This window comes from Chaetodon auriga, chromosome 3 (genome assembly GCF_051107435.1).
Source record: "Chaetodon auriga isolate fChaAug3 chromosome 3, fChaAug3.hap1, whole genome shotgun sequence".
In the NCBI taxonomy this organism is placed as follows: Eukaryota; Metazoa; Chordata; class Actinopteri; order Chaetodontiformes; family Chaetodontidae; genus Chaetodon; species Chaetodon auriga.
In genome coordinates this window covers 16,176,391-16,198,839 of record NC_135076.1, presented here as the reverse complement: position 1 = coordinate 16,198,839, position 22,449 = coordinate 16,176,391, and the positions used below count along the sequence as shown (strand labels likewise).

General features: G+C 41.8%; 2 protein-coding genes and 1 long non-coding RNA gene across 3 annotated transcripts in view; all 3 read left to right on the top strand.

Annotated features, from left to right (window-relative positions):
• The first annotated feature begins 12,640 nt into the window (after positions 1-12,640).
• On the top strand, positions 12,641-14,760 carry LOC143315890 (uncharacterized). Its single transcript, XR_013076197.1, has 3 exons — positions 12,641-12,763; positions 13,853-13,932; positions 14,636-14,760. It is a non-coding gene; the product is annotated as an uncharacterized LOC143315890 (long non-coding RNA).
• Positions 14,761-15,553: 793 nt separating this feature from the next.
• Positions 15,554-18,539, top strand: LOC143318235 (uncharacterized protein C2orf72 homolog). The gene is made up of 3 exons (XM_076726328.1): positions 15,554-16,404; positions 17,019-17,132; positions 17,914-18,539. The coding sequence occupies exons 1-3, from the start codon at positions 15,663-15,665 to the stop codon at positions 18,009-18,011; spliced, it is 954 nt and encodes a 317-aa protein (XP_076582443.1). The 5' UTR covers positions 15,554-15,662; the 3' UTR covers positions 18,012-18,539.
• Positions 18,540-18,934: 395 nt separating this feature from the next.
• Positions 18,935-22,449, top strand: part of psmd1 (proteasome 26S subunit, non-ATPase 1) — a 37,945-nt gene continuing 34,430 nt past the window's right edge. The window contains exons 1-5 of the mRNA XM_076725945.1: positions 18,935-19,137; positions 20,059-20,102; positions 21,235-21,308; positions 21,736-21,905; positions 22,179-22,387. Of these exons, the coding sequence (XP_076582060.1) occupies positions 19,122-19,137; positions 20,059-20,102; positions 21,235-21,308; positions 21,736-21,905; positions 22,179-22,387 (513 nt within the window). The 5' untranslated portion in view covers positions 18,935-19,121. The remainder of the gene's footprint in view (positions 19,138-20,058; positions 20,103-21,234; positions 21,309-21,735; positions 21,906-22,178; positions 22,388-22,449) is intronic.

The window sequence follows — 22,449 nt, the reverse complement described above, 5'->3', positions numbered from 1 at the left end:
TTTTATTGATTTTATACCTTAAGGTCCAGTTACATTGTCAGCTGCCTGCACAGCATGAAACACCACCTTTCTTTCCAGCTTACATAAAGTGTTCCACCTTTCGTGCTATTCTACAAAAAAACTGCTCTCCCTTTTTTTTTTGACAGTAGGCTGCTCTGCCTCCAAAAAAAAAAAAAAAAAAAAAAGTCCATGCTCCCATGCTCAGTGGTTGTTCTCAGTGTAGTTTCCACTGTTCATCTGCCTTTCATCAACTTTCATGTAAAAATGTTGTGGTGGTGGCACTCTGAAAAGGGCACAGTGTTGTGAATGAACGCTATTTCTTCGTCAGTCTTCGCTGCCTTTGACAAGTGCTTATGAAATGTTTGCAAAGACACCTTCTGACGATATGTTGCCAACATGCCATCAACAACTGAGGCACTTTGGTGGCACAGTTAGAAACATTTTCCACATTTTCCATCAAGAGGAAACCAATAAAACATGAATCAGCCAGTGTTTCCTATTCGTCTTTGTTGAGCCAGTCCTCCACAGTGGTGCATCTACTGTATGCTGACAGGACTTCAGGAGTGATCACCCCTAAAAAGAGGAGTATTGCAGTACACCATTTCTTGTCTGTATGCCTCTGCACGAACATAATCAAGATAAATTCCTCTACGTTTTAACCTGCTTGGTAAATAAATGACTGTGAGCTGGTGGCTGTTGAGGCAGGATCTAAGGCTGCCCTCTGCCAGGAGGACAAAAGCTCTCTCTGCACCCGCACAACGCTGACTATGAGCAAATCATCCCACTACTGATCTGAGCCAGATAAGCCTGCTCTACACTGTCTCTCTCTCTCTAACACACACACACACACACACACACTTCTGATGTGAGAAACCAAATGTGGAAAAAAAGGAGATCTGTGTTTGCAGTGTCTGACTCACCTGAGGGTGTGTGTGTGTGTGTATGTGGTTTAATGTGTGTGTGTGAGAGAGCGTTGTCCTTGTCTGAATGCGCATGTCTGCGAACAAATGTGCACCCCCTCTTGAAGCCTGTCGGAGGTAAAAGGCCAATTAATGGAGGATGCTGTTAAGTGATTTTAGAGGCATCGCTGGAGATTTAGGGGAAGGAAGAAAGATGGCTGCCCGCAAGGTGCTTTAATAATCCCTGACAGCGGTAGTGCTTTATAGCTAGCAGCTGGTCCAGGTGTTAGCCACACATGCACATACACTACCTCTGCCTCATTAAGGTCGGCCCTAACAGGAGGGCGCTTTGCGGTTTAGAACTGAGTCTGACGCAGTGTGTGTTTTCAGCCTGTGTGAACACACGTTAAACTGCTCGCTGCTTGCCTGGAAGGCGAGAAAGAGAGGAAAGAAAGGAGAGATCGGGCTGGTTGTCATGCTCAGGCATTCAAATTGCCATTTGTTGTGGCATATAAAATACCCCCAGAAACAACTGGCGCATTTATAGTTTCTCTTCCCAACGGTAGACAGAGTTTTACAGTCCGATGTTTACAGTCATCACGACCACCAAATTTGTGTTGCCGTGTAAGTGACCTTTTACTGTTTTTTTTTTTCCTCCTTTCTTCCCCAAACCCTGCTTTGCATTAGCATGAGCATGGACCATGTTTTTACTATGTGGTATTTAACACATGCTGTGCTACGAGGAAGTCCACACCCTGAAGTCCCCAGATAATTAAAGAGGGAGGGTACTGCTGCTGTGTCATGCAAAAAAAAAGGATGAATATGTTTTCCTTTTTGTAATCTCTTAATTCTGTGAACTAGACAAGAATGAAAAAATCCCAGTGAGTCACTTACATAAAACGCAGCTGATGCAGTTCAATGAAACACTGATTACATGTGCATTAGGGGTACCTCATCTGCAAACCCATTCCAGCAGGACCCCACGATGGTGCGTGTGGTTGTGAGTGTGTGTGTGTGTGTGTGTGTGTGCACTGGGGGGGGGGGGGGGGGCCTCCACATGCAATAATTGTCATTTGCCAATAAGTAGCTTAACCAACGATGGGAAGGAAAGGGGGCGGGAGGCTGGAAGTAAGAGGCACCATGGGGGAAGGAATACAAGAGATTATCAGTTTGGAGGGTGCTGCGCTGCCTCTCCTCCACTCCTCACCCCCCGCTATGACGCTCTCTTTCGCTCACCGAGGCCAACATTCACTTCAGGTCAGCCATATCTAATGTTACTGGACCTCTCCTGGCACAGGGTTAGGGAACAAAGGTGTACCCTCCATTCATGTCCTCCGCTCTCTCCCCAGGTCTGCTAATGAACATTACAGACTGGTTCACTGAGAAGCTAAAGATGCTCGACGCTGGCTTTCACCATCCAGCCCCCCTCCGTGGTTTCCCAAGAGGACGATGATCCTCAAAGAAAGTGTTTTCTTTTACTGGCCTTTCACTTTTTGGAGTGTCCATCCTCTTATCACTCATGTAACAGGAAACGGGATGTCCTGCCTTAACCATGTTGCTCATTGTCTCTCTCTGTGTGTGTGTGTGTGTGTGTGTGTGTGAGAGAGAGAGAGAGAGAGAGAGAGAGAGAGAGAGTGAGAAATACACTAAAATACACATCCAGTTTTTCTCCTGCCAAGTGGCACTGATCTGATGTTTTTTCAGTATAAACAGACAAAACTGAATGAAGCCACATTTTTTCCAATCTTGAATAGTACTTGTTGCATGCAACTTCATTCATTCACCCAAGACTAATGTTACAGTTTGGCATCCGCTGCAGCATGTTGATAGAGTAAGTAGATGGACAAGGAAAGAGCATACAGCCAGCAAGAGCTCATACTGGATTCAAACCAGGTGCAATATATAAACTGTCATCCCAAACAGCCAGCCCAGTAAAATCTGTTGCACACAATGTACAACCAGTGCCAACATTCATGTAGTACAGCAAAATGCACATTATGCAATAGAAGTACATTCATTTCACATCATCTCAAGTGCTTCAGCATGGATTGAAGAAGTCAGTTAATTAAGCATAGTGAAATGAAGGTATGATAGATATTTAGAAATGGATCTGTGCTCTCATAAATAATTTGTATGTGTATCCAAACTGAACAGCTATAGGGATCATGGACATGGATTATTTTCTCTGAAGAGCACACACTTAATATTAGTGTGCAGATATCAAGAGCTGAGTTCACATGAAGGGGAGACCTGCTGAGTCCAGCTACCTTCCTCTGTTCCAGCTGTTACACACCATTCTCGACTTTTTATCTAGTCTACGAGGACAAGACAAACATTTCTGAAAACTGCCGTATATGTGATGTTTTTTTTTTTCTTTTTTGAAATCATTTAGGCTTTGAAAAGTCGTCCAGCACGTCTGACAGTAAAGATGCTGAGTGTACAAACCAAACATAGGCGCTCTGTCTGCTCAGACACCCACAGAACTTGCACTTTGATCTCAGCATGAATGTGTCTATTTGTGTCACTTCTGAAACTTCTGAGAGGAAGTCCAACCAGGGTTATACATTCGTTGAGGCAGTGAGTTTTCGGGATGTGGTTTTTCTGGAGGATTTAGATCTCAGATGATACAGTTCGCCACAGACTGTCTTTGTTTGTCATTAGGTCCTTTTCTTTGATGGTTTTCGAATGCTATGTGTTTTTGAATTCAGACGTGAAACTATATACTTATCCTGGCCAAGTTGAAAGCAGTTAATGATATCACAACATTATGATAATCTGACCAAAAACACATGTCACTGGTGAGGCAGCAGAAGTATGAGCCTGGTGGATCAGCAAACAGTGACATTCAAACTTTCATGGTCCTGATGCATTTCAGTTTATATGCTACTGTACATTTTGGCATGACAAAAGACATTCAGCCGAGGCTTCACCACAGGCATGTCTGTCTATATGTAGCTGCATGTGTGGGCGTGTGTGTCTGAATTCAGTATGTAGAGGGGAAGTATGGTTTGGCGAAGCCCTGCCAGACATGCAGGAACATGACACATAGTTCCTCCCGCGTATCCTCACAAACCACAATGAAGCAGCATTAATGATAAGCACCTGGATTCCCACAAGCTCTCAGTTAGGCCCAATTGGCGGTAACTGATAAATTGGGATGAGTGGGAGTTAGACTGCAGAGCCCAGTGAATGAACTCTTTTCACATCAGGATGCAAAAGAGAGCCCAAAGACAGAGATGAAGAGATCCTTTATTCTGGTAGTGTGCTCACATGAGAGGAGACCACACGCTTGACAGAGAACGAGATAGAAAGAGAGAGAGAGGGACAGTGTCTTTCCCAGACAGCCCATGAGAATCCAATACACTCCCACACGTCTGGGCTTGTGTGTGGCCGCCGTACACACACACACACACACACACGCTACACGCCACATGTGTCCGTGTTCATCCCCTCCTCGCAACATCAACCCTTCGCTCTCTCAATCCGGGCCACACTCCCCGCCGACTTTGATGCGTTTTTTACTCGATGTGTACGACAATAATCTTTTTCACCCCTCCAAAAGAGCGGGCCATGGGAAGAAAGGCCCTGCTCTCGAGGCTTTGCTTCATCTTTTGCCCCGGCTCTCCAGCGAGACAAAATCGCTTCACCGGCACCACAGTGCGGTTCAACTGCAGCTGAAAGGAGACGGGGACCAAATCCCTCTCCTACACAACAAAACAACACTGTAGCCTTTTCAGTGTGACTGCCCACAAGGAAAGGGCCCTTTCTGTCCGTGGCCGACACAGTGTCTATCTATCTATCCACTCCCCACAGATGTTGACACTGTTTGTTGCGGGTTAAGATGCCCTCTAAAGACCATTGTTCCCCTTGTATCTTCTCCGTTATTGAGTTTTTCCTCTCTTTCTGGGTGACGGCCGGAGGTAGAGAGGGGAGAAAGCGGTGAAAGACCTCTGGATGGCAGTCAGCGCACCAGGGGGCCTTTCTGCCCAGAGAGACCCCAGCAAAGGGCTTCATTGAGGGTAGCAGCAGGCAGCCGCAGAGGGCTGTATGCTGGAAGTATTGTGTAGCTGGATAGACCCGAGTCCCTCTCCAGAACAGGGTCAAAGGTTAGCCCCCCTGTGGGCTGCTCCATACCTGCCCTGCCCTGTCTCCCCCTTCCACTCTCACAGGCCAGCGGAGACCCAGCTACATACAATGGAAACCAGTCAACACGCTACTAAGGAGACTCTAAAGATTGAGAGGTAGCAGAGCAGAGAGACTAATTCAGTGCACTCTCCACTTTTCGATGAATAGCTAATTCGATTAACGGACCCACGAGAGGGGAGAACGAGCAAGGCAGGTCAGAGGCTCCTCTCTGCATTCTACAAGGCCACCTCTCAGCACTTCATCAGGATAAAAATCTTATCGCACACTCAAAACAAAAACCTTTTGATGGCATCTCAGCTATCAGCATTGTTGATGCGGGAGTGAGTCATAAGGCAGCGTCTGTACGTGCGTGTGTGTACAGGTGACTGCGGCTGTGCATGTGTGGATATGTAAGTAAGTGCACTTTTGGAGACAACGGGACGGTGGAAGAGCATGTCAAACATTTGCATCTATGCTGAGCCAGATCCCGCCCCTATCGCCTTTATCTTGACACCCCTGTGCATCCTGGGAATGCCTGCTCTCATGCCTCCATGCACTGTCAGCACTTCAATAACAAACATACAGCTCTGCTTATTGGACAGGCCTGCTGACTGACTGTGGTGTATGAAATTAGATCTCCTTAAAATGTAATCTGCCTCTTTTTTTTGACGTTCACGCTCATTTGCTGTCATTTGTGATCACATAGTATTAATTAGCTCTGTGAAAGTGGTTTTCATGACACCACAGCAAAGCCCTGTCTCCCTTTAAATTGGGATCAGATTAAATCTTTATGACTTCATGATTACATTCCTGTGAGTCATTTAGCTATAGCATCAATGAGCAGTTTATGACGGAGGATTCATACCCGTAGTCATCACTGATTGGTGCTGTCAGTGGTGATGTATGAGTGTGAGGAGGCATCTCTGACCTCAGATTAACAGTATATTAACCCTCTCCCTTAGCGAGGCCAGCGTGCCTCTTAAACCCTGACCCCCTGTCCCCTCAAACCACCCCAGGGGGTCCGCAGTCTCCCCTCCAAACTCTGCGAGATGCCACATTGTGTTCCCTCTGGACTATTGTGCGCAGTGTTAAATAATGTGCCGTCTACGTCCCCCACTTCTCATGCTCACTTCCAGGGAATGTCCAGGGCTGCAGGGCTGGAGTTGTAGGGTCCACTTTGAGTGTCATCCCAGAGGGGAGCTTGACCACGAGCTGCAGGTAGCTTTCATGGCTGCCTGGCAGGCCGACTCCTGTCTCTAGTGTCCTGCTGCTAGAAATTTGTTGTCCCCCTCTGGGTGTCTTTTTTGGATTGTCAACCGTGGGGCCCCTGATGGGAGATTTGTTGATATGATAACTCGATTAGGCTGTAGGATGGATGACATTTTGGCAGAGAGCCAGTCAGCAGCACCCAGGGAGGCACTGACTCGTCTCCTTAACCTCTCCTCAGGAGGCAGCAATTACTGGTAGTAATTGGTAAATTAGCAGTGTTGCTACATGTATTCTCTACTTCCTTTTCGCTCTCTTTGGGGCGTGGGGGGACTAGAAGCCAGGCAACTGAAAACTTGTGCAATCAGAGCCATTTTCATCAAAAGTGGTACCATCAGTACATTAATTTCTTTGCATTTCACAACATAATTTCTCCGCCGAGCACCTCTGAAAGCACAGTGTGACTATCCACATATTTCGTTGCTGAAAGGAAGGTTGGCCATGGCCACTGCCTTTTCTTATTTCTCACTAATGCCATTCTTTCTGTGGCTCCATGCCTGCATTTCAGAAGAGATAATTCAATTAATGTGGCCAAGGCCTGCATTTCAAAACCTGGTCTTTTTGTCCAAGAGATTTGCATTATAAAACACAGCTGAAGGTCCTCTCACGTTTTCTGCTTTTTTAAGATGACAAAATAAAATATACATTCATTTTCAAACGAGGCCATTTCCTCAAAGGCAAGTTGTCCTCATTGTCTTCACGTAGACATATTCTATAACCGCACAGTGGCGCTTCACTGCAAAATTAAAAGGCAGAGTCGGTTGGGTTTTGTTCTCTGAAATCACAGTGAGTGATGCCTGGAGAGGACTTTTACTTCTTTTACTAGGGTCTGGAGGAAACATGAAGAATGTTTCTCAGGCATACAGCTGATAAAATTTTACTTTTAACAAATGAAAAGTTGCCAAATTGTAACATGAAAATCATGGTTTTGATGTGCCATTCCCTTAAACCTGAATCTATGTCCTCAGGATTCTCATAAGCTATTATAGATATGAAACTATGTAGTTTGGAATGGATTCTGATAGATTATTTCATTTGTCACTGTTTCAATAATTTTGTCAGATGACGCTTTTGAAACAATTTTAGCAAACATTAGATGCAGAGAAGTCACAAGTCTGCTTGATTAATCATAAGTTAGAACTGCAACCCTGAGTTGGGTCGCTGTGTAAAACATAGACAAAACAGAATGTAATAATTTGCAATCCTTTGTGACATGTACTCAATAGAAAACAGTACAAAAACAATATATTTGATTTTTTTACCTCATCAGTTTCATTGATTTTTGTAAATATCTGCTTATTCTGAATTTGATGCAGCAACAAGTTTCAGACAAGTTGAGCCAGGAGCAGCTAAAGACTGAGAAAGATGTGGAATGATCCAAAAACACCTGTTTGGAACATTCCACAGGTAAACAGGTTCATTGGTAACAGGTGATAGTATCATGACTGGGTATGAAAGGGGCATCCTGGAAAGGCTCAGTCATTCACAAGCAGGGAGGATGGGGCGAGGTTCACCCCTTTCTTAACATGTGATTGTATAACGGATGTTACTACATGGACTCAGGAACTCTTAAAACTGTAAAACCATTCTTTCTTTATTTCTTTTTTACACAGCGTCTCAGCTTTTTTGGATTCAGGGTTGTAGCAAGTCTGTTAAGTGCAGTTATCGTCTAACACTTGTGGCGAGTTCTTTCTTCTTCTGAAGAAGAATTTATCAAGAGCTTTTTGTGTCTGCAGTTCTGAAGCAGCCACTCAGGTCTGCGGAGCTTGTCGACTCCGGTGACCTCTGACCTGTCCTGCGCTGTGGGTTTAGCCTGACGTATTCAAGGTGTTACCATCTGTGCTGTACCCCCACCCCTTGTGTCTCTCTGTGGACAAGTCCTCTGTGTTCAAACCCACTGAGCTGGAAAAGTTGCCTACAGTGGAGTTTGTTTGGTTTTGTAAATGTCTCAGCTCCGAAGAAAGGGTGGACAGAGGAGTAGCAGGACTCCTGGAGGATACTTGCACTGTGTTTTCTCTTTTTTTCCTGTTTGGTTAACAGTGCTCCAGAGGGCTGTGATTCTCTGCACCTATGAGTTAACTTGTAACCCAGTGACCTCTGACTCTGTGTGTGTCTAAACAGAACAACAGCACTTTCCAAATGTAATGAGTGCGCGTGTGTGTATCTGTATGCTGCTCTGTTAAGTGCCTCAAGCAACCAATGTTTTCATTACCACAAATACAGATTGAATGAATTCATGAGAGTCCAAAAACACACATTTTCATGCTTTAGTCATATTTTGGACTGCATTAAAAAAACATAAGGATGATCAGCAATGCTTACTGATTCATCATTTTAAATATACAGTAATCTTTATTTGTAAAAGATCTATATAGAGTGGCACTTTGTGAACAGTTAATATGCAATCACAGGAGCATGGGATCTGGGATCAAATGCAAACGGGAGATGGGTTGGATGCAGATGACAGAAAAACAAACTTGCTCAGAGAAACTTGAAGACGGATGAATGTCGATGCCAATATCGCAGTAAAGAGTTGTGTTTAAACTAAAAACTAAGAAACTTTTCAACTTCACATCTATGAATTTGTGAGGTAATCTAATGAGTTTTAAATGTGTTTCAGAAGCCCGAGTGCAGAAGAGTTTTGTGAACCCACAGAGGAGCCTGTGATCCTTTGACTGATATTTACATTTCTTTCTAAGATAAAATATGGAAATCATCAGAGTTCAATGGCAACCTCTTGTAGCCAAGGCACTGCAACACTGGCAACACATATTCACAACGATGAGGAAAACTCTGTCTGCACAATGAATGTTTAGCCGTGTTTAGAACCTAAAGGGCATTTTAATGTGAAGTGGACTGAAGGGTTTGTATTCACTGAGGATAAAACAGCGTATACATCGATTTATGTGGGCAGTTCCAAAAAGAAGTTGGGACACTGTAACATCCTTTATACAGTCATGTGTTCACAAAGTGGTGAACCTCGCTCCATCCTTGCTTGTGAACGACTGAGCCTTTCCAGGATGCCCCTTTCAAATCCAATCATGATACCATCACCTGTTACCAATGAACCTGTTTACCTGTGGAATGTTCCAAACAGGTGTTTTTGGAGCATTCCACGTCTTTCTCAGTCTTAGTTGCTGCTGTCCCGTTTGTTTGAAACATGTTGCTGCATCAAATCCAGAATAAGCAGATATTTCCAAAAATCAATGAAACTGATGAGGTCAAACATTAAATATATTGTCTTTACGCTGTTTTCAACTGAGTATGTGTTACTAAGGATTAACAAATGATCACATCCTGTTTTATTCTATTCTTTTTTATTTTATCTTATTGTTTTATTTTTTTCATTTTATCTGTGTTTGACACAGCGCCCCAATGGAAGTGATGGAAGTACTTAAGTGTGTACTTTCCATCACTAGGGTGTGTCCACAGTGTGTTTGTGTGTGTTGAACATACCCAAGTCATCCTCCACATTAGCTCCTAGCAGCAAAGGGCCCTTCTGAACCCTGAGGTGACCACAACACAAACACACTGGACTCAGTGTGCCTAATGTAAGATGATCTTGTCAAAGGTCCGAGAATTTAGAGGAGCGCTGCCAGCAAATGTACAAGTGCAAATCTACCGCTGTCATTCATTTTCCAGCCATTTGCGTGCCTGAAGTTTCCCCAAGCAGCCGCAGCATTCACTGTGTCAGCCTGCTGACGTGGGTCTGACACTCGAGGTAGACCGTTAAACTGAGAAACATCCTTTGAAGGGAATTTCAGTGACCTCTGTGCGGTTTGAACCATTTCTGACAATCAGTGTGCAAATCAACAGCTTAACCAGCTCAACCATGTTCCAAAGCCTTAGCAGATGGCGCTGGGGTGTCCACACACACGCTCCCTGTGCGTGATGTGTCATCCTGTAGTAATGACACCACAAACAAGATGATTTGGCCCAGACACTCGTATTCATCATATTCCTCATTCCCTCTCCCAAAGGAACTTGTTTTGTTTTGACATGCTGATAGTGAGTGAATATTTGTGTTTTCTGTCTGGCATTCATTGAGTCACACAGCACGCTGTGGTATCACTGATGTATTTAATAACACACAGTACATGATGCTTCTTGGGTGGCAGCACCAGGGACTTGGCAAGGTTTGACTCTGAGGGGACAAGTAAAAAAATCTCTCTCAGTAGGAAGATGCTGCCACCTAGTGGGCAAAAGGCTGCACATGCTGTCACTGCTGAAAAATTAATTGTCTAGAACTTTGTGCAGCTATTTACTATAAAACTTTGTTTGGTAACGGCAACATTTTATTTTATTTATTTATTTAACTTTTTATAAAGTGAAATCTTACTGTGTCTAATGTACAATATCATTGCTGGGTGTAACTGCAGAGCTTTATTGAATGTCAATAATAACAAAAGGCTGGAGCCTGCTGAGGTATAACAAGTACTGTATGTAAGGAATAAACTATGGAAGCTCTGTATCACGTTTGTGTGGTGACTCTCTATTCTGCTGTGATTGGTAGGATTATTAAAATATAAAAAATTAATGGAAGAAACTGTAACATAGTGTAATGTTAGTAATTAGAGTTATGAGAAAAGGTAAATGAATGCTATTCAGACGTGTGTGTGTGTGTGTGTGTGTGTGTGTGTGTGTGTGTGTGTGTGTGTGCATGCATTTACATCATGCCATAAGGGCCATAAGTTAAATGTTTAATGAATAAATAATGATCTATCGGCATTGTGATATTTTCCATACTGGATGAGAACATGTTTGTTTCTGTGTTGTTGAGACTAGTTTATGGAAATCAATAAAGCTGTCACTTTAAAAAAAAAAAAGGAACAAACACATAAAAAACATATAGTGTTATTAAACTTTGCATATAGTCACACTGCTCAGTGCAGACTGTGTGGTGTTGCAAAGCTTGCCTCAGTTGGACACAGCGACACATTCTTCAGCCGTATCAGTGAACACAACCGTGGTATCATTAACTTCACTCCCACTACAAGCAGCTGCACCAGACACCTGATTATTACACTTGAAATATCTGATTAAATGCTTTACATTTGGGACTCAAGGGAATAAACGAATACGTTTTAAAGTATTTGATACTTGATAGATGTACTGCATAAGGTCAGTGTTTTAACCTGCATGTGTGATTTGTGAAGCTTTGCCTCCTTAACCGGGACTTGTGTAATCTGCATGTGAGTAAATATCAGTGGCCTGAGTCTGAGCTGGTGTTATTGCTTTACTGAATATGCAGATTTTTATTTTTCCTCTCTGATTTTAGGAGGAAGGTTAAAAACAGTTTTTCAGTATTGCCAATGTGTGTCGCGTGTTTTCACTCTGTACTTACTCTGTAAGTATTCCAGATAAATTGTATAACATCTTAGTATTTTCCACTCATGGGACCAACACTCCTGGATGTCACAGCCTTTGTGAAGAGACAAAACCTAACTGAAATGTAATACCCACTATCCCTCCTCTGGTCTATGGTGTATTGTTTAAAACTGGGGCATTATAATGTTTCTTCCCAGAAACACCTTCTCCAGAGCTGCATGTGCCCTTCTACTCACCATGACAAAGAGGACAGCTTGTTTTGTTTTGTTAAAACGGTGGACCATAGCTGGTTGTGGTCACTTGCTTTTCTTACGGCTTCTTGGAACCATATTTGTTGGTGAGAAATTTACGCTTTTAAATTTCAAAAATGATCTGTAACAAGTAGAAACCTTTGTTGTTTGAAGGTGCTGTATGAGCCGCACACTGGCTTTCTGTGATATTATAACACCAATGCAGTTATTGATCTTGTCAGAATATTTATTATATAAATCTAATTTGCATTGTTGTTTACAATGTTTGAGTGTCTCAATGAGTAGAGTCAAACAACACAAATGATACTTTGCAAGGAGAACATAGTGGCAGTTAACACCAACCATCTATCTATGTATGGTCAAATGCAGCTTTGGAACAAGTTAACATCTTTCTTTGAAGAAAGCTCTTGTTGGAAATTCAAATCTGAACAAAAAAACTTGCAAAAATGAAAAGTGAATACTGAACTTGTCAAACCAAATGTCTCAGATTGCTGGACAGAGTCCGGGCGATGGAGAGGATCCACCCCCAGCTCAGTGGAGGATCTACCACTCCCGCAGCATTCCTTCACTACAGGTTATCAGTGTTTCTGTGTCTGGAGAGGAAACAAGGCCAAGTTAATATTGGCATATTCCATCAAGACAAACATTACACATTTTAAGTTTTACCTGTATTAAAACCAATGTCCTATCTATTTGGTGTTGTATCCACAGTCTTGCCAATGTCGCTGCAGATTCAACATGACACCAACATGACAGAAAACAGTGTCAGACGAAGAAGAGGAAGAAGAAGCTCTTCCTCTGCTGACGCTAAAGACTCTGCTTTGCCTCCAAAGATCCTGACTGCCTCGCATCTTTCTTCTCTCAGAGAGCTGGTGTCTGACAAGAAAACCACAGGTGGTGCTATTTTACCACACCTCCTTTCTCAGCTCGAAACAGCAGGATGAAATCAAAAAATGTTATCTGTCAACTGCTGCAGAGTAGACAAGTGCTGTTAAGCAAAATCCTCAGCTGTAGCTTTAGCATTTGAAAAGCTAATTCTGCTCTAGTATTTGTCTACATCCTTTAGTTAATTTAAACCTTTCAGTCGTCTGAGAATCCAGCAGTGATTAAATAGCTCCACAACCAAACTTGACAGCTGCACTTATTTCTACTCGTTGCTTATAAACTAGATGTTTATGAAAACCAAAATCACAGTTAAATAAAAACAAAGATATGTGTTTCTGAAAGCTGATAGCTACACTGGTATATACTGACAGTGTTTTATGATTTTGAGCTGGTCTTCATTATCTTTAAAGAGCAACAACACACTGAATCAAAAGCTTTGTTCCCCTTCACTCTACAGGTTAAACACTGCACTATAGCACACTGCTGAGAAACCATTGATGGTAGTGACAGATAGCACATCCTGACATAGTTTTCAACCACAGGATGGCAGCAAAAGACAGAATTTCAGCTCTTTCCCATCTGGTCATATTGCCTGTGTGGGTGTGACAGCCTGAACAGTGTTTAGAATGTCTCCCATTAACAGACCCATCTCTACACTGCCTTTACTAGAAAGTTTTTTAAAAAAAGTTGTGGGATGAGTAATGTTTAAAAAAAAAAAAGATCAGAGAAATGTTGAACAGGTACAGAAACTTAAATAGCAACTGTGGCCATGAGGGAGGGACAAGACAGACATAGTGAACAGTGAGTCGTCAGGAGGTTTTCCACAATCGGCCACATCCTTGAGTCAGGCCTTCACAGGACACTAAAACTCTCCACTATAAAACCAGTCAGCCCTTGTGTGTTTCTTTTATTTGACTTTAATGATTGACTCTTAAAGAAAAGCTCCCGAAACCAGTTTGTGGATTTTTTTTGCAACAATAATTGCACATGCACAGTATTTCCGTTGATGCTTCTGATCAAAGATGGAAATGCCTCAGAGGCTTGCTTTTATATAGTCACTGTAATGCCATTTTAATGAGAACTTTACTTTTTTGGCAGTGCGTTTAGGTCTCCGTGTCTCTCTCACTGGCCCAAGTGAGCTTCTCAACCCTCAGCTCCTCCTTTCCCTGCACAAAGAGGTCAGTGGGTTAACCAACACACCTAAATAACTTTAAAGGCATGTGTTTCATGTGCTTTAAAGTGTTAAAAATAGAGATCACACATTAACTTTATTGTCATGATTTCAGTGAGGGCCGCTACAGCCTTCCCTTGTGTAGTTGGGAGGGATGATAGATAAGATCAATGACAAAATTAAAATCATTAATGGTGAAAGGTTATCTCTGTCAGTCAATAACAACGCAAGTGCACGGAGATTCTGTTTGAAAAAATGGCAAACAACAAACACATCAGCCGACTAATCAATGTTCAGGCAGTCTAAAGGTCAAAGGCCGGAACTTCTGTATTAGCTTTGGTCAGATTTTATGGTTTATCATTTATTCATCGGCAAACAATGAGGCAAGCCCACACAGACTCAGTAGCTGAAGTTCTTTCATTTGTATTTCATTTCATGAACTCAGGGGCATTTCAGACTGACAGCACCTTTTAATTAAAGAACAGGCGTGGATGGATTAAAGGATTAGAGTCTCAAGAACTCAACAGACTGCTGATGTAGTGGTTGGGGGTTTAAGGGTGAAAGGCATTTTTGATCTTACAAAGAAGTCAAGTGTCGCTGAGGCTTTTTTGGCAATTATGTAGAAAAGGCAGGTTGGACGTGCGTAGCTCTTGTGTTGAGGTTGGTGCTTATGACTGTCCTCTCTTTGCTTCTCTGTTTTCTCTGAGAAGGCAGCAATCTACAACACCGGAGAGAAGGCAGGACTCTTTTCAATGAGAATAGTGGGAATAAAAAAAGAGACCTCTGCACCCTGATTTCATCACCCACAGTCCAGCCCAGAGGTGGGAGTGTTCAGATCCTTCACTTAAGTACTAATACCACACTGTGGACATACTCCACTGCAGGTAAAAGTCCTGCATTCAGAATCTTAGGAAAGTGTGTACGAACTATCAGCAAAATGTGTCAAAAGTAAAAGTACTAACTGTGCGGTAAAATGGTTTCGGTCAGGTTTTTTTTAGTTGTTGATGTGATTGTTTCTGGATTAATATTAGTGCTGCATTTATGTTTATGTTCCATTTTACTGTTGTAAATATTCAAGATTTTAATTACTTTATATTCTGTTGGGTAGTTTGATCTAAAGCAATGCATCATATTCCATAAGATCATATATGTTTGTAGCTTCACTGTTCTGTGAGAACCACATACCTCTAAAAAGCCAACAAAGGAAACTTCATTCTTCAGTTTATCAGAGAATCTCACATTCAAAATCAGATACGTGGTTTTTAGTTGACAGGAACGGTATGGAAAAACTGTAATCTAAGTAATGTATGTAACAAAAAAAGTACAATATTTGCCTCTGAGTTGTAGTAGACTAGAAATATAAAACTGCATAAAATGGAAATACTTAAGTAAAGTACAAGTACCTCAAGTGTGTAAATAAGGACAACATTTACATAAAGTCCATGTCACTGTTGCTTTATGATGTTGTTTATTATCATTGTTTTGTGTCTCGTTATCCATTAAAGTTTAACTTCATTATCTTGTGACCTGTCCGTGACGTATGCCGGGTTGCCCCGCCCAGTAAAGAGACCAGCCAATACAAATAGACCCCGCGTCTTTATCCCCACCCTGTCTAGTGCTATGCCTGATGACCAAGAGGAAGTTTCTCTGCACTTCGCCGGTCAGGAAGGGTGGTAGTGAATGACCTGACGGCTTCTTGTAAATAAAACGGCACCGCGCAGCCGTAATTGCGCAAGGATGGCAGACTCGGGCCCCGTGGAGGACAGATTGCCCGAGGAGGAGAGGGAATTTCAGAAGATTATAGCTCTGATCGGAGGTAAAGAGAGGATTTATTTGGTGAGTGATCCATGTAAAAGTAAAGAGGTGGACGGGGATGACGCCGGAATATTGCAAGAGTTCATCCGTGAAATGTTTCCTGGCAGCCTGGCGAACAACATCGACCAAACTGCAAGTGCAAACGACGTTTGCGTCAAGACAGAGACTGTGAACAACAGTGAAATACCTCTGACAGCTAGGCCCAAGGGTGTGGATTTGAGAGAGTGTCCGGAGGGAGAGAACGGGGAGAAGGAAAAGCGGCCAGCGCGCAGTGGCAACGGTCAGCGAACAGCGACGAGGAGGGCAAACATTTACAGCCAAAAGCGAACCATAGACTCTCCTGTCATCATATTCATCTTCAGGCAGACATTTCTCAGCGATAATTCCAACCAACTGTGCTTAAAAGAGATCTTGAAGGACGTAAAGGCACGCACAAGACACGCTAGAATCGCCCGACCAGCTTTGATTGGATTAGTACGCACCGGACAGGAGAGCGCCGAGACGCATCAGTGTGCGCAGCTCCTGGAGCATCTGATGCGCTCAGTGTTCCACAGACATTCACCAGGGACCATGTGGGTCGGCTGTTTCATCCCGAAGACAGAGGCCAAAATGCTCAGCATCAAGAAAAACGCCTGCAAAGTTATACACTCATCTCAAACAGCAGGTGTAATAACATCCACTCTCTATCGCCTTTAGGTGCTTTAGCACGTTTTCATCCACAGCAAACCTTATTTGCTTCGTGCACTGACTTTGGTGCAGTGGAAGTTTGCTCAACACACGTCAGCAAGGCAGATGCTTGTCAACATGAAGTTTGAACTCCGGTGTGTTTGATCAGGGCACCGTGCAGATTCGATGATGCATACAATATTAGAACCACAGAGCTATCCAGATTTTGCGAGTTTCAAAACACTTAAAAAGATAAGCCATGCAGATACCACACAAACTCATCAACATAATTATACTGGTAGGAAAATAATGATGCCAGGAAATGAAACAAGTTCACTGTAAATTTAAAGAAACGTAACATCCATGCAGTTAACTGAAGGAATATAGTAGGTATTTAATGATATCATGGTAGATGGAGATTTGGCAAACACTCTAAAGATTTGTGTTAGTGTGTGTGCTCCATTATATAGGTCAATTCATTACATTCACAAGACCACACATTTTTCTTCCCAAGCATGGCTGCAAAGGCCCATGAACAAAAGGAGCATTCATGAAACAAGAGGGCCCTTAGATAAGCTGCCAAATTGTTAAACGCTTATTATTGCCTTTCAGATAATACCAGGGATAGACGGAACCCGCTTTTCTGGCCATTTCAATGTTTGTTCTGGCCTCAGGGAAGAGGAGGGAGAGGCCAGGCCAACAACACTTCAACCAGCAGGAAAAGAGGTACCAACATCAATCCAAAGTTCAATTTGATTGAGCTATACTAGCATTTCCATTCCCACAGGATATTTTCTTTCAACTCTGCTTGTCTTGTCTTTTGTTTTCCTCATCAATTCCTTACATCAGCTTAGTCCTGTTCAGGGTTCTCGGCGGGCTTGAGCCTAATACTGCATGGTCAAAAGGCGTGGATACAGGTTGCAGTCTATCACAGTGAAAGACAAAGATGTTCACACAATCACTCATCGTTGGCCTCTCTTTGGATCAGATCGCATGCAGTGATGATCAGCAGTCACACACACACACACACAAAAAAACCTTTAATAGAAGAAGCAGAAGACACCAGTGTAGCCTCAATGTACCAGAATGCTGTGTGGCCACAAAATATTTAGCATTTTGGTAAAACAGTGACTTTTTTCAGCAATGTAGGAAATGATTTATTCTTACTACTACTGCCTTTAAGTGGCAATGTATGATTAAATAAAATACAGAAATTTTACTCAAGATTCAAGAATTCAAGGATTAACTCACTGAAGTTGAGGAAGTGTGAAAGAAAAAGGATGAGATAAAAAGTACATTGAAACACCTTGAATGACCTTCAGAATGATTCTACATACGACAGGTTTACAGTAAGAAATTGTGCCTTATTTCAACATTTTGTACATGCAGTATAAAGGAAGCAGAGAAATACCTCAATCCCACTGCTGCCAAGATGTGTCATCATTATTTTCATTAAACTCAATTGCACAGTAGGTAACAATGTTTTCATTGTTGTTTTTTTCTTAAGGTGACAGCGGATGTATAGAAGAAAGCATCCCTCTGAAAACCAATTCCTCGTCTGCTGGACCTCCTGCGGATGGAGGGTCATCTGAAAGAGACAGCTAATGGCACATGACTTGTGGCTGGAGGCATATCAGTGACAATCCTGTTTTTACTGTGACGTCTGCCCCATGGTGCTGCAGAGCCTTATTACATGTTACAGTGTTTCTTCATGCTGTTCAATATTCCCACTGCTGAGCTACCATGATTCTGAAGCAGTATGTCACTAAATTGTCTCTTCTTTTAGACAGAGATTTTTCTGTTATTTTAATACTAGAAAGCTTACAGCAAAAGTACTCTCTTAACATGATGCATAGTCAAGTACAGTGCTGGATTACCATTTGGCCCCTGAACTCCAGTGGCCTCAAAACCTGAATCACAGTAGGGTCCTCGCAGCTATTTCTTTCCCCCTGAGGCCCCCCTGCAGGTTCATCTCGCCATGGTCTGTCAATGTCATTTGTTCATTTTCGTTTTTTAGTAGAGTTGTGTGCCTTAGATGATTGCTGTTGGTGAAACTACTTTTCACTTATGTATTTATGTAGAATACTGGTCTGTATATTCATATAAATATGTAAATAAACACATTTAAGCTTGTATGAGTGTGCGACTTCGTTGAAGAGGACGTTCACTACCTATTCTTTCAACATGCGTTTGACAGCTGGGTATAAATTCCTGAATCAATACTGTATTGTCATACAATTAGTTATATTACTAGGCATGCCAGCTTCATTGCACCTTTCCATGAGCCTCATTTGCTACACAGCCTGCACGTCGACACAGAAGAACTGATTCACGATAGGTCCCCTTTAGAAAAGCCAGTCCATAAATCGGTTACGTTCAATTATTATATTTCCATAATACATTTTAAATACGATAACAACCCGTATTTGAAGTATTTTGAATCATAAAGATACTCCGATTTCAACTTGCGATGATACAATGAATCATATTATAGTCTTGTGTATTTTTAATCAGGCTATTAGTAGGCCAGCCAGCCTAGAGGTCCTTCAGAAGGGGACTTGCGGTACTGGACAAAAAGAAGTTAGCAGCGGCTGCTTTTGGTTCTATTGCTGTATACTGTCAGATACCACAAACCTTTTTTCTTGCCTAAAAATCACACGGAGTTCCACCGTCGAACCAGGATCGTGGGGCTGAGGAGGGAATAAAGAGCCAATCATGATAACATCTGCCGGTAAGTCGCAGAAAGTGTTTTTATTTTGCTAGCCGTAACTTTAGCTATCTGCCATTGATTTAGCTGAGTCACATAGCTAATGTAGCAGTTGTTAGTCGGCCGTTAACCGGTTACAGCTAATAAATCCACCAAAATATTTTTCAGGAAGAAAGAACCCTTTGCAGTGTGTCTCTGGTATAACTATGCGACATTTTTTTTCTCACTGCACGCCTGTTAAAAATATAGGAATAGACAAAAAGTTAATGTAACGTTAGTGCTAACCGTCTTTACTAACCTTAATGTTACAGTGTAACCTCACAGGATCCTAGCAATTCTGTAAGGTGTTCATGTTTATGCAAACCAAGAGTGGTTTTTCATCTTCGAAAGAAAAAGCAAGATAAAATTGTTACACCCTTGATGTTACTTTGTCCCTTACTCTCAGCGTAGATGTGCAAATGGGTTCAGATTTGACCACTGAAGCTGTTCTTTCTGATAAGTTACGTTATAACACAGTATATTTTTGACATCTGAATTTCTTATGAGTTCTATTCTTCGTGAACTATAAGCTGCAGGTGCATCATCAAATATAGTTGTTGTCGTAGTACTTGAATAATTCCACTGTATTTATTTATTTGTGCATGTAATAGGTAAACGTGTCATTTTTGTTTTCGTGTGTTTTTTTTTTTTTGGGTCAAATACTGTATTTGAGCATTGAAGACAAGCAGTAAATTCAGGAATTGCTGACACATGTAAAGTGTAACATCTAATATGTTCATATTTTCCCCATCCCTAACAGCTATATACTTTGAAATGAAGTATATATCTAGTTATGTTTTATAAAAGCGTTTGGTATTAATACTTTTTACTTAGTTGCAAAAGAGGATATATGAATTTTGTGAATAAAGCAATCAATCAATTTTGTTTTCCTTTTTTACCCCCCAGCTGGAATTATTTCACTCCTTGATGAGGAGGAGCCACAGCTCAAGGTAAGAACCAGACCAACTGCTTGAAGATGGCAAGATGGCATACATGCAATACAATCCACCTAGCAGCTGTTTAAAATACAATGTCAATTGCTAGAAGAGCTCTGACTGTTACCTTCAAACACTATTAATAGTGTGCTGTATTGACAAGTGGCTCCTGGTGGTTTCCTTCGATTTCTGAGGCATGGCATGATTTTCTGTCTGTACAGACAAGGAGGCACTTACAGTATTAGGGCAAGTAAAGAGATTTATTGATTGGTTGGTTCCCTAGTTGCGTTCATTGGTTTCACTTCCATTGACATTGTCATAACTCTATGCGTTACATTAACGCTCAGCTTGGACTTCTTCTGAAAAAACAGACTGTTTCTGAAAAAAAAAAAAAAACAACAGACTGTGCTTCTGAAAAGAAACAGACTTGTGTATATATATATTTCTATTGTTTTATTCCTTACTTTTGTAATAGCTTATTTTTAGTAGATGTGTCATGCACCAACTTCACCAGCACAAATTCCTCGTATGTGTGAAATCGTACTTGGCAATAAAGCTTTTCTGATTCTGATTCCATTGTATGATTGGGCAGAAAAACAATAGGCTGCATGCCGTACAGTGCAAGCTTAAGATTTTATAAATCATAGTTGCAGTCAGCTTTGCTCTCAGACTTGTGGCTGCTAGACAAACTCGTTAATACAGATGTATGCCTTTGTGTACGACAGGTGGAAGAGCAAACAGTTTTTTGACCACAGTGGAAGTGTTTTTGAAAAGGCTACACGCTAACAAATGTGGATTGAATAAGATTGTTTCATTAGATTAAAAACCTGTTGTGAATTTTGGAAATGATTACATCTATCTTTTTTTCAATAGCTTTTGCTTTTTGGACTTGATTTTTGCTCTTGAGCTATTACAAATTGGACACAATCCTACACAGCCACCACTGGAATCTAATTCTACAAATAATATAATACTAATAACATTAGTATGGCCTCATCTTTATCTGCAGCTGTGCAGAAATACTGGGTTCATGATATTGAGTGAACTAAGATGGATCTAATGTAATGACAAAATTGCAGCATGACAAAAGTTAGCACAAAGGTGTTAGTTAAATTATGTGTCTGTAATGTCTGTTTTTCACTTGCAGGAGTTTGCTCTTCACAAGCTTAACTCCATTGTGAATGACTTCTGGGCTGAGATTTCAGGATCTGTAGATAAAATGTAAGTACTACTGATGAGCTTGAAATTATAACTGTCATAAGAATGTCACATTAGGCAGCAATAACTTGAGTACCTAGTTTTATTCTTTCTATATCTGCAATAGCAAGAAAGATTGACTCCAGATATACTAGGGGCACAACAAAATCACCTACTTTACAGATGATGACACATTCAAGATCGCATTGACACACTAGATGCAAATGAAATGAAATGTAATGCACAATGTGCCTCATGATTACAAGTAGACTACTGAATGTTCCTCAAGGATATTGTGATTGACCAGACGGTTTCGTAAGCAGATCTCTGCATCCTTCCTAAATTCAGAGTTTGCTGCTTAGAGGCAGAAACTGCTGTGTGGGTCAGAGAAAAGATCATTTTAGATCTCTTGCTAGTCATTAGTTGTGTAACCATCCTTATCTGCTCACAGCGAGGTCCTGTATGAAGATGAGACATTTCGGAGCAGAGCGTTTGCTGCCCTGGTGGCCTCTAAGGTTTTCTACCACCTTGGAGCCTTTGAGGAGTCTCTGAACTATGCTCTCGGTGCTGGAGAGCTCTTCAATGTCACAGATGACTCAGAATATGTGGAGACCATCATTGGTGAGTGATTAAACAACAGCACTTGACGTACCTGCTTCATGATAATGTGAAATATCTGTTGTCTGGATACTGCTGTGACTTTTGCCAGTGTGAAGTAATAACTTAAATGGAAAAAAACAACTTCTTTCCTCCAGTTTACAAACCTGCCAGGGCTTTCTGATGGAGAGAGCCATTCAATGAGCTATGAAATAAGATGTTGACTTGAATTATGTCACTGACTTCAGAAGTAAAATGGACCTTTTTTTTAAATCCCTTTTTTGTGTCTGCTGCTAGCCAAATGCATTGACCACTATACCAAGCTGCGGGTGGAGAATGCCGAGCTGCCAGAGGACGAGGAGAAGAAAAGCATCGACCCTCGCCTTGAGGGCATCGTCAACAAGATGTTCCTGCGTTGCCTAGACGATCACAAGTACAAGCAGGCCATTGGCATCGCCCTTGAGACCAGGCGACTTGACATGTTTGAGAAGACCATCTTGGAGTCGGTCAGTACCGATTGTCATTCACAGCTCACTTGAGATGAGTTAAGAATATCTCCTTGTAGCTT

Bases quoted from the DNA above. Each gene is read 5' to 3' on its own strand.
- LOC143318235 (XM_076726328.1), top strand. From the start codon at position 15,663: ATGGCAGACTCGGGCCCCGTGGAGGACAGATTGCCCGAGGAGGAGAGG. The intron at 16,405-17,018 runs GTGTAATAACAT...ATTGCCTTTCAG, and splicing joins ACACTCATCTCAAACAGCAG to ATAATACCAGGGATAGACGG. The intron at 17,133-17,913 runs GTACCAACATCA...TTTTTTCTTAAG, and splicing joins TTCAACCAGCAGGAAAAGAG to GTGACAGCGGATGTATAGAA.